General features: G+C 52.7%; 1 protein-coding gene across 1 annotated transcript in view; it reads right to left on the bottom strand.

The window, feature by feature from the left end:
- Positions 1-559, bottom strand: part of IUM83_04763 (uncharacterized protein) — a gene marked incomplete at both ends in the record, with an annotated part of 36,565 nt that extends 36,006 nt beyond the window's left edge. Inside the window, one exon of the mRNA XM_067928860.1 lies at positions 20-559. Within this exon, the coding sequence (XP_067796320.1) occupies positions 20-559 (540 nt within the window). The remainder of the gene's footprint in view (positions 1-19) is intronic.
- Positions 560-12,024: the final 11,465 nt, after the last annotated feature.

Below are 12,024 nucleotides of genomic sequence, written 5' to 3'. Positions count from 1 at the left end.
CCAGCCGACACGCACGCACCTGAAGGAAGAACTGCGGAGGAATAGCGAGGTACACCACTCTCCCCTCTTCCCTGTTATCCGGCGACTGCTGCTCTACCAGGCTTCCCCCCAACTCACGATAGTGGATCTCCTTCGATAGCGGTGTATACTGCACGCTAGGCTTGAATTCCGCCTCCAGGAACTCCAAACACCTTGTCTGAGCAGCTGAAATCCCCTGCTGCCGTCCTACAGCTCCACCCACTCGCAGTGCGAATCCCTCGTCGAAGAATCCGTTGCGCCACGCCCGCCCTCGCTCCAAAGATTGCGAGGCCCCTGCAAAGAAGCGGTAGGAGCGCCCACCGGTCGCCGCCCCCTCCAGCGCCAAGCGGAACAGCGCCACCCACAGATACTTCGCCGCCAAGTCTCCCGTGGCACCCACCACGATGGCATTCACCACTGAGGTCTGACTGCCATTGCCTGTCGAGAGAGAGGGCAATGCGCACGACACCAAGATGCTCGGCAACGCAAGCAGGAAGAGCCCGGAAGCCACCAGCGGGCGCAAATGACGCATGACATGCATCTGACGAATTTACGCTTATCGAATAATCGTAATACCGGTAGAAATACAGATACCGAAGGGGTGTCTCGGGTCCCGATCCTATAGGCAAATCCAGACGAGCCGACGCAGCTGATATACTTGATTTTGCAATTCAACGAGGTTTTATAAAAATAGTTTTTTTGTCTCCGCGTGAGGACGCGTTTGTGGTGAATATCGGCCATATGGCGGAGAGATTCACCGACGGCGCTTCCAAGTCCACGCTGCACCCCGGGCAACAGCATGAGCGACTACGCCGAGTCCAAGATGGCCAACGTGCTGTTCACCCTGGAACTACAGTGGTGGATGAGGGACAAGGACGTTGACAACGTCCTCGCGGTGGCCGCTCACCCCGGCGTCTGCCACACGGAGATCTGGAACAAGTACATCCGCAGCAAGCGGAAGGGATGGTCGTTCTTGCAGTGGCTGGCCATGCGGGCGGTGTGGCTGCTCCCGTTCCTGCCGCAGAAGATCGGTGCGTTGCCGACGCTGTATGCGGCGACGGTAGAGAGCGTTCGCGGCGGCGAACTATACGCTCCGAACGGCCTCATGACGCTGAGAGGATATCCCGCACTCGATGCCCCGCACCCGGCGAGCCTTTCACCCGAGCATGCTAGCAAGCGCTGGAGACTCAGCGAAGACATGTTGGACGCCAAGCGCTGCACAGCATGACACGGCCAAGACGTCGCCCTTAAGCTGCTGAGGTATCGGGCGGATTCATATCTACTCGAACAGATTCCGATTAACTAGAACGGATTCTGATTAACTCGAACGGATTCATATCTACTCGAACAGATTCCGATTAACTAGAACGGATTCTGATTAACTCGAACGGATTCATATCTACTCGAAAGGATTCAGATTAACTCGAATAAATATTGACTCGACCAAAACCGGAGTTAGAGAGCATTAAGCATGCATGTCGTCGTGCAGCAGAGAGCGAAAGTGCTCAGCTTTTGGCGCGTTGAATCCTCCACGCGTCCACTGCTCGATGTCATCAGCAATAGTCGGTGGATCAAGCCGCGCAATCCTGGTTGCAAACTCGTCCATGTAGTGGAGTAGATATATGCCGCAGTCCAAACAATTTGTCTGCTGAGGCTTCGTCTTGCAGACACGGGTCATCCATTCAAAAGCTGGAGAATCTTCACTCGAGCTCTTAGTGTACACCTGCGTCAGGAACCACTTTAGCATGTCGAAGACATATTGCGCAGAGTGCACCCCGCCCATTGAATCTACATGATAGTTTCGTCAGTCCTGGCGGTGCTGGGTTCTCCACAATGACGAAGGTCCAGTGGTTATGGCCAGACACTGGAATCAGTACGTAGCGAAAGTTAGCCCAATTGAAAGATCTCATCGCCGATTGTAGCTGTTGCTTCCGCTTCTTCAATGAGCGCACAGTAAACGCTGTCTCAATTTCTTGGTACAGCCCGCTGCCGCAAGGGCTCACCACGCCAAGCTTAGATGTCATGTATCTATACACAAAATAATCCAGCACGTTTCCAGTCGTGGTGGCGCCATTGAGTAGACTATCCGAGTCGTCGGAAAGCACATGTAGCATGCGGTCAGATCTCGGGTCTGTCCAAATCACGAGCGGTATGTAGGGAGGGAAGCGAGCTCGGAAAAACCGGCGCGAAGCAGAACTAGCTGCACTTGTCGAGCCTAACACAGCAGCAATTCCACCGCCATCGTATCGACTTGCGATGACACCAGCGATAATCACTTCCGCGCCCTTGTCTTCCTCAGATTCGTCATCTTCCATACAAACATCGACTTCATTTGCCGCGACATCTTCAACGTCACCGCATGCTTGCTCCATGCCCACGTCACGCTCATCACTAACTCCAGGGAAACGACTATCCACATCAGACGATCCAGTGTCGGAACCGGGATTAATCTCAATAGTGCTGTGCGTTTCAGCACGTGTAGCCAAATCGCCAAAGTCGTATTCTGCCTCACTGTCGCTGCTTTCTCCGCCACACCCTTCATATTCTACCCTTCCTGTTTCACGTAACCCGTTAGTAGCCTCGTAGGCCTTACGTCATTCGATGTCGCCGTCATCTCTGCAGTATCTTGCACGGCTACATCCTCTGCAGTCATTTCATTGTTAGCAGCATCAGCAGACGTTTCAGTCTCCGCAGTCTCGGTGGTGTCGGCAGCAGTCTCGGAGGTGTCGGCAGTAGTCTCGGCGGTGTCGGCAGCAGTCTCGGCGGTGTCGACAGCGTCGGCGGCCTTTTCAGCCTCAGCGACCTTTTCAGCTTCTCGTGTTTCCTTAACGCGCGCAGCCACAAAATCCTTGTACCGCACGACAAATCTTTGTACCCAATTCTTTTGCGCCAACTCCGTCTTGTCCTTGGTAAACTCGGGGATTTCCTTGCAATACTTCAGCAAGTCGACGTTGCATATACTGCCTTCGAGGTCAATGGAAGTTTCATAGTACTCCAGCACCCGCAGTTCGTACGGGGCGAGTCGGTGGGGTCGCCCCCCGCCCTTTTCTCGCTTTCGCTGAGCTGCTCCGGGGGGAAGGGGGTCGTCGACCATGGTCCACAGCTTTTTTTTTCAACCGGGTAGTGTGCCTGGCTTCACCCCCAAGTTTCTTGCAGCCTCACAGACACCCCAGCCGGGGTTCCGTTTCCACTCCTGCAGCTTGGCAAGCTTTTCCTCCAGCGTCAGATTCTTGCAAGGGCGCACCATGGCCACAGATATCGCGCGGCGAAGGGCTCTGTCCAGAGGAATCCGAAGTGGGGAGGATGGCGGGGGAAAGAGGGGGGGGGGGACTGCCTACTTACGTATGCCGAGTTCGAGTTTTTTTGTATCCTTCGAGTTGTTATGATTTAATCGAGTTATAATGAATCAGCGTTCGAGTTATAATGAATCTTTCGAGTTAGAATGAATTGTTCGAGTTATAAGGAATTTTTCGAGTTAAACTCGATCTGAGTTCGAGTTGTAAAGAACCCGTCGTGTTGACAGAAAGGTACCATTATCATCTAGTCAACTCGGGTAGCTTCTTCGTGAAGGCATTCAGCGACAAACCCGACTTGCTGCGTTCCATCTCGAGCTTCTCTGCGGCATTTTCGGTAGAAATATTGTCTCGCTCCGAAAGGACAGCAATGGCGTCATAAAACTTCTTTCGGCGCAGGTAAAATCTAGCTTCCGTGGGACTTTTACGCCAGGAGCTCCCGTACTTTTCAGTTGTCTCTCTGACGGAGATTTGCCCCGCTAGGCCACACGTGTACTCTTTCCACAAGTCCACCACAGTGGTCACAGCTCTGCTCAAACGGAAATCGGACGCTGACGAGGGATCGGTATGGGTGCACTCGTGGTTGGGGGTGGCTATCGGTTGGAGCTCTTGACAGCTCGGACTCGGTGCTGATATCTTCGAAGCTGAATACGATGCGCTTCTTCGTAAGGGACTTTAATGAGCTGACACTAGCCGTCAGAGCATCAACTTTCCCGTTTAGAGCGTCAAATCCATCTTTTAAGGCCTGACCCACATGTGGCACAACTGTTTCCAGGGTGGGATGCGTGGGCTGTTCCAAATGCGGCATTGCGGACATCAATTCGGCCTCAAACTGCTTGTATTCCTCTGTCGAGAACAACGAGTGTTGCCACACAGGATGTTTTGGGTATTCGCGTCGCAAGATGACTGAGTCTTGTAGAAATACTATGCGCATGTGTCGAAGCATTTGCAGAAAGACACCAGCCGCAATTTCACGTTTTTTTCGATTCACTAAGGCTTCAGCGCAGGGCTCGACTTCCGGATAAACGAATTGTTGCAGCTCGGTACTGGGGATTACAGATGCTCTGGGCAACCAAAAGCCCCCATCTCGTGTCGGAAAACCGGCCAAAGCCCGCATGGCTTTCTTTGGTAACGACGTCAAGTAACATCCATCCATTCGGGCTGCATTCCATCGACCTAGATGTCATATCTGCTCTTCACTAGCGCCAAACGTTTCAGCTAACTTTGCGCCAGAACCCCGATTTGCGTGTGTCCACACGGTTGAGTCAATGCCACAGGCGTCAAAGGCACGTTTGACCCTAGTTAATTGCGTATTGTATGAGATCAGCTTCGTGCGCTTTTCCCTATTGATAAGATGGATGTCGTACCAGTTTTTACGGTTGCTTACGTCGGGAAAGGTTCCAGCTTTATTTGCCACCGCCAGAATAAATGCATAGCGACTGCGTTTAGAGGGCAGATTTTGACTTCCTTGCAGCGCATTGCCGCGCCATATTCAATTCGCCCATGCTGATTGGTTTTACCGCGATTCATGATAATCACCAGGGGTGTGCACATCTGAGGACCCGCGTCGGGAAGCTCCAGCGTCAGCATGTCTGGAAACTCGAAGAAGCGCCGATTTTCACCACGCGCTAAAAGGGCATGCCCCAACAAAAAGTCCGTCCGATCCCGCAAACAAATTCCATCATTTTCAGACAGCCAGAAATCGTTTAATTGCCGCATATCGTCCAAATTGTAGCCGTCAAGAACAGTGCCCAGCCCACGATCAGTGTAAGACTTCCGTTTCCGCTTCGTCTCCGTCCGTTTTAAAGTATCAAACAGGTCATGGTATGCCTTGCCACGCGGGTGTGGATGCGTGTTGATTTTTAATGTCTGCTGCAGCTTGTACAGGTCAATGACAGCTTTCGCGTACGACTCGACTCCAGCCATACTGAGAGGTTGCGGCGTGCCATCCTCGGTCTTGACGCGCTTATTGCCACGAGGGATGACAAAGTTCTTCAGGAAAGTAACTAGTTTCCCTTCGTACACAATGCAGACTCCTTCTCGGAGCACCAAGCTTTAAATTCGTCTTGTTTCGGTGCATACTGCTTCACAGTGTTATCTGGTCGTGCTGCAGCATGTTCTGCCACCACGGTGGCAACTACATCGTTGATTTCCTGGGTGTTTGCGGGGGCTTTGCGCGTGGAGGCGTCTATGGCGAACTTGGAACCTGCGTGCTTGGGAACTGCGTGGTTGGCGTCTCGCAAAGCAAACGAAAAGGGGGAAAGGAGCGTACGCTTTATTGGAGGTTTCTAGATTTTGGGGTTCAGACACAATTGTAAATACTTCGAGTATCTCACGGCTATGCGCTTAGTACCTCAAGTTTTAGCAGGTCCGGTCCCAGACGTCGTCGCCCTCGTCTGGTAGATACCGCTGAGGAACTTTAGCTAGTTCCCCCAGATATGTGATTAAATCATGTTAGGGAGGTGCATCCTCGAAGTTTGAATCATCCCGCCAAAACCACTTCCGAATTCAAGCCACCTCACCAAAATCTCTGCTTTCACACCATGGCTACCGCCACATGTAGCAACAAGGGCAAATGGCTCACCGTTACGCAGAAGTACCTGGTTATCCTCGAGCATGACCAGCAGCCGACCCTATCTTGTGCCAAGCTAGCTACCTGGGCTCAGCTCAAGTTTGAACTGTAAGATCCACCCAACCGAGAAACGGTGCGTATTTTACTGAAGTCCGCGGCGACGATCGAGGAGAACCACCTCATCGCCACGACTTCGAAGGGGAGAATGCAACGCGTGATGTGCCCTGAGTTGGAATCACGGCTGGGGCGCTTCATCGACGGAACTACAGCTAGTACATGTCCGTCGTGTGGCTTGATACATCTAAAAGTGTCAGAGATCCTGGCAGCGATTTCAAACGTGTCCCCCTTAAAGTTTTCGGACGGATGATGCTCGGGCTGCCTTGCCCTTAGTGGTTGCTTGGCCTTGAGTCCTGTCTAGCTGCGTGCTAGGAGGCGAAATGAAGACTGAATTGAATGAAATAGGCAAACTATGACTTCCTACTCTGCTCTACTCTCTGCTGTGCAGCGCTCTAATAAAACTCACGCAGCAACGGATGCACTGATGCGATCGAGGACTGGCGCTCTTCGGTGGATCCTCCAGCAACGGACTGCGATCTCCATTACACTTCCTCCCTTAGAAGTGCCGTTGCTCGTGTAGCTGGAAGCGTATTGATGTATTGTCGAAGAAGCTCAGTGACTTGCGTCAAATTGCTTACCGGCTCCCATGACGAACCGAGTGAAGTGTTGACCCACTTCGCTTTGAATTGACGGACCCCTTTCCGTCGACGATGGCCTACAATGGAGTGCACGAGGTGGCCCTCTGTACCGTCCGTTGTTATCACAGGTTGAAGCCGAGTGATCCGAGCAGGATGGTCGTCGTGGTGATATGGACGAAGCCGTGACACATGATACTCCGGATGGAGACGTAGCCCGGGCGGCAGCGCGAGCTTGTACGTGTCAGGTCCGGTTATGTCGGTGATCAGGTAGGGACCGATAAACCTTGGCGCGAACTTGCGCTTGCCGTCCGTGCCGAGGTGTGTCAAGGCGATGTTAGCAGCACCTTGCCGCCGAATGCAAATACCATATGCGAGCGATTACGATAATACGCTCCATGCCAACGCTCTTGAGCCGCGACCATAGCGTCCTGTGCTTCTGCCAAAATCGCCTTCTGGTGTGTGATGAACTTAGAGGCGGAGGACTGGCGAGATGTTGCGACTACGCAATCCGACACTGATCGTGGTTGGTAGCCTAGATCGGCCATGAAAGGGGACATGCCCGTCGTGCTGTGAACGCGCAAATTGTATGCAAACTCGCGCTTAGTCGCGGGCAAAGGCCAGACCCGGATGACTGCAGGTTTGGCGGGATCGATCCGCACGCCGTCGACGCCAACCACATCAGCCAAACATGGGATTTCGCGCGCAAAAAAACGCATTTCTCGATCTTCATGTACAACTGCTGCTTGGCGCAGCGCGTGAGCACCCTCCTAAGCGCGGCTAAGTGCTCCTCCACAGAGTCGGACGGCGTGAAGACGAACAAATCGTTAAAATATGTCTGACAAAAAGAATCAAAGTCCTTGAAAATGGATTGCACCAGTCTGTTGAAGCATGACGGACTACTTGAAATCCCCATAGGCGTCACCAGGTACTCGAAAAGCCCATCGGGTGTGGAGAAATCTGTGTAGGGAATAGAATCCTCTCGCAACTTGACCTGAAAGAAGCCCCATAACAAATCTAACGCTGTGAACATGCGCCCGCGAGACATCGCGCGTAGAATTTCGTCCTTGCGCGGTATCGGGTTAGCTGGTACGCGTACCTTAGCGTTGAGTCCACGGTAATCGTGAACGATCCGCCACTCGCCGCTGCCCTTCCGCACACAGAGGGTTGGCGCGCAGTATGGCGCAGACGACGACCGGATCAACTTGGCCTTTAGCATCTCGCGCATCCATTGCAGGATTGCCTCGCGCTGCTCCCTTGAAAACGGGAACTGCTTCCGGTGAACGGGCGCTGCGTCTGTAACGTCAATGCTCGCATCCATGTTGCCTTGGTGAGCCGGAGGAACCGATGGTAATTCTGATCTGAATACAATATCTCTAAACTCCAACAACAATACAACAATGGATACACTGCTGCATCCTCGAGCGCCTTCCAGGCTGCTGCTGCTTTCGGGGCCAACGTGGCCTCGTCCGCAGAATTTATCATGAAGCAAAATTAATTGTCAGCAGCTTGTAGGAGTTTGTGCACATTTCGAGGCCGGACTAAGCGCGTGCAGCCCACCTCGGACTGGTAACCATGAGAATAATAATCGCGCACACGTGCCTCAGCACGCCGCTTCGGAGAAAGGCGCGGGTGACTGCATCGTCGCCCAGCTATGGCTGGGCGTCTGGCCTTGGTCGCACTTTCTTGGCCACCCAGTCGATGATCGGGTTCACGGCTTCGAGCCACGGCATGCCCAGCACGACGTCGCACGACTCCGGGATCTCCATCACGAACGCTCCAGTAGTGTAAACAGAAAAGTCAGGTAAAATAATAGAGAGAGATGTCACTCGCCGGGGAATGACTGCTGGTTTTCCGCCACCAAGGCGGATTGCCAGTGGCCGGGCATGTTCGTAGACGTTCAGTCCAACACGCGCGGCGAACTGCGGGCACACTGCATTGAAGGATGCACTGCTTTCAATAAAAGCAGACTCAGGCTGGTCCTGGACCAAGCCTGTCTGTTGAAGGTGACCATGAGGGGAGGAATTCTGGCGCATCAAAACAACATCGTCTTTTCACAGTCGACATGTGTTTGATGGCCAGAGGCTTGACGCTGCGCTGCCGCATGGTCGACGGCAGCAGCGTTCTCCTCAGTGGGCTGGCGCCCACCGAGCCTCCTAGTTTTTTGGAGCACCCGGACCCTTGCTAGGACATGCGGGTGCCTTATGCCCCTTGAGCCCGCACTTGAAGCAAGTTGGCTCAGTATGGGTACCTCCAGAACTCGGTTTCGACTTGACTGGGGTTGTAAATTTGAGCTTTCTGTGCCATTGCTCTTGGTTTTCCCTTGCTGGAAACGATTCTGCTTGGGGGCATTTATAGTTGGAATCGATTTAGCCTTAGGGACCTCGCGAGAGTCCTCAAGCGTTCAGCGTGATCGATAGTGTCCTTTAGCGTGCGTGGGCAATTTTGCGAGACGTATGAGTTCGTGTCCGCGCGCAGGTTCTGCTGGTAGAGTCAGCGCTTCACAATATCGGGCATGTCGATGCCCGACATGGACTGCAACTGCATAAACTTGGTGCTGTACTCCTGTTGAGTGGTTGCGACGCGCAGATGATGCATCTTTGTCAACATTTTGAACTCGTAATCATTGTCACGATACCGTGATCGGATCTGCTGTTTGAACAGCGGCCACGTGCGCGGATTATAGCCCATCGCGTGCTTGAATTCACGATACCAAGCCATGACGTCTACGCCCAGAAATGGGACGACGATGTCGACGAAGCGTGAGTCGTTGCTACTCATCTCGATGGTGTTCGCTGCGAAGTGGTCTTCTATGTGGAATAGCCACAGCTCTAAATCATCCTCGGCGCGCCCGTGACACGTTGGCGGGTTAGCCTTCTGTTTCTGGCGATTGGCCCGTGCTTGCATATCATACATTTCCTGCTGAAACCTAGCCTGCTGCACCATGAACGCATGCATTTGCTGCTGGCTGATAGTCATGGCCTGCTGCTGTAGCGAGAACATGTTCACTAGATTTGCCAGCAGCTGGGTCGAATCGGTTGCAGGCGGCGTTGCTGGCGGCGGGACGTAATGTCCCTGTCCCGACGATGTTGCTGGTGGGGCTGACCCCGGGCGTGCCGGCGCTGTTGGTCCAGCTGAAGGATCCTGCGTAGTTGGCGCCGTGGGGCCCACGTTTGCACCTGCCGGAGGCGGCGGCACCTCGGGGTACTGTCATTCCTCGGCATTAGTATCGTACTCAGCGTAGCCGTCGGCCCCAGGCACTTGGGAAGCGTCCGTGGAGTCCGTTCGGGGAGCCTGGTACGGTCGTAAGTTGGGTGATTCGTCTTCGGTCTGCCGAGCGGACTTCCTTGAGCTCATGAGCGGACGGACGAGTCTAGTCGTGCTTAAGCGAGTAGGTACGGTGTTGCCTCGCAGGTTGTTGTAAAGCCTTCGGCTCTAATTTCGAAATTGTCTTGCCCTTAGTGGTTGCTTGGCCTTGAGTCCTGTCTAGCTGCGTGCTAGGAGGCGAAATGAAGACTGAATTGAATGAAATATGCAAACTATGACTTCCTACTCTGCTCTACTCTCTGCTGTGCAGCGCTCTAATGAAACTCACGCAGCAACGGACGCACTGATGCGATCGAGGACTGGCGCTCTTCGGTGGATCCTCCAGCAACGGACTGCGATTTCCGTTACACGGACTTCATGAAGCCGCACGATCTTCGCTTCAGAACGGTGCATGGCGAAGCTGTATCTGTGGACCCCGCCCAGGTAAGGGCGTTTACCACGTTGAGCAACTCCAAGTGAAGGAATGGATTGATGAGGCACGGGGGAAGATAAGCAGATACCATTGCGCATTGTTTTCGCAATTCGGGCGTGGTGTTTGCTGATGATAACAAAACCCAGCCCTCCGACGGCGTGGTAGGCATAGATCTTCGTCACATCATAATTTAAAATGCAACGGCTATTATACACCGTAGCGTTTTCTGGGATCGTATACGGATCGGGTCGGGGATTAGGTCGGGCATCAAATCCCGACCTAATATACCGACCCGATCAAAAGTAGGGTTTTGAATAGTCTGGCCTTCTTATGCGAGTATATTAAGTGAAATGCATGTTCCTCGCGCATGTGTTAGACGCGCGTTAGGCGCTAGATCTACACTAGTACTAATATCATGTTTTGCTCGGTGTCACTTATTCCAGTGTCATCTAGATCCTCCTCCTGGAACTCGAACGAGAAGTCGGGTATATAGTCATTGTCGGCGGTGTTGTCATCGGTATCTCCAGGTTCTGCATCGTCACTGTTGTCGCTGTCTGCCTCCCTTTCCAGCTCTTCGAGTGCCGGAGCTTCGTCTTCGCTCTCCTAGGCTAACACTCCTGCTACACTACGTAGATCCAATGACACTGCCACGCTAAACTCGTCGGCTCCACTTTGTTCTTCGTCTTGGCTTTGGTGCTTGTTACGCGTATTCTTACCCTTTCCACGCCTCTTTTTCCTGCGTATGTTTGCGTTCTTCCTTGTGCCTGGTTTCGACGTCCAGAAGCGATGTCAGCTAGTTTTGTAACGTAGACCTGTGAGACATTGCGAATGGTTGACACAAATGTGACGATATTCGGACGAGACGTGAAAGCCTTGTTGAGTTCCCTATGAAAGCGCTCCAACGGGTTATTAGTTCGCGTCACGAGATCGTGTTGAACACCGTGCTCATTCCACTCCTCGATTTTGTAGCGGTCCAGCCATGTAGCACGAAAGTAGCCCCAGAATTCCTTCCATTTGGGATGCGAGTACGGGATTCCCTTTCAGCACAGCGCTTCCAAATCTCTCGTTTCACCCATGTAATACCCTTATCAGGCACCAAATCAGGCTCGATAACCGTGAGCATGTCAAGCACGCCTTTAGTCATAGCAATGGCGATCTCGGCTTCCGGTAGATCTAGCGTTTTTTTTTTTTAATTCGGCGGCTCACGGCTTGTTTCCAGTGAAACAAGCAGCCGATAATCAAGGCATTCTCGAATTGCTTTTGCGATGCCTCGATCAGTGCATGCTCAAAGTCGTACCAATTTCACTCGGCGCAAGATTTCTGAAGTATTTCGATATATCTGCTCCACAATGCCGAAGTACATATCGCGCTCTTTTCCGATGCAAAACACATAATAGATCGGCACGTACAACTCGCTGGCTCTGTCATGCACCATCATGATAACGCAAGGCTTAAAGCCCTTTGAGGCGGAGCGAAATGTACCGTCAATAACGATGGATACATTGTGATACATCAGAAGCGGTCGAACTTCTGGGTGGGTCCAACCTATAATTCGCTGAGACTTTGCCGTTGGATCGTTGCTCGGTCGAGACTGGTGAAACTGGAAGAAGCTTAATGGCTTGCCCACCACCATAGGAAGCGGTGGAACCTCAATCAAACCTAGTAGGTGCGATCCGTAGTGCTTGCGTCGAATTCGATAGACTCGATTTT

The sequence above is a fragment of the Phytophthora cinnamomi genome (assembly GCF_018691715.1).
Source record: "Phytophthora cinnamomi strain GKB4 chromosome Unknown Contig17, whole genome shotgun sequence".
NCBI lineage: Eukaryota > Oomycota > Peronosporomycetes > Peronosporales > Peronosporaceae > Phytophthora > Phytophthora cinnamomi.
The sequence above is the reverse complement of the archived record's forward strand: the minus strand, read 5'-3'. Positions and strand labels throughout refer to the sequence as shown.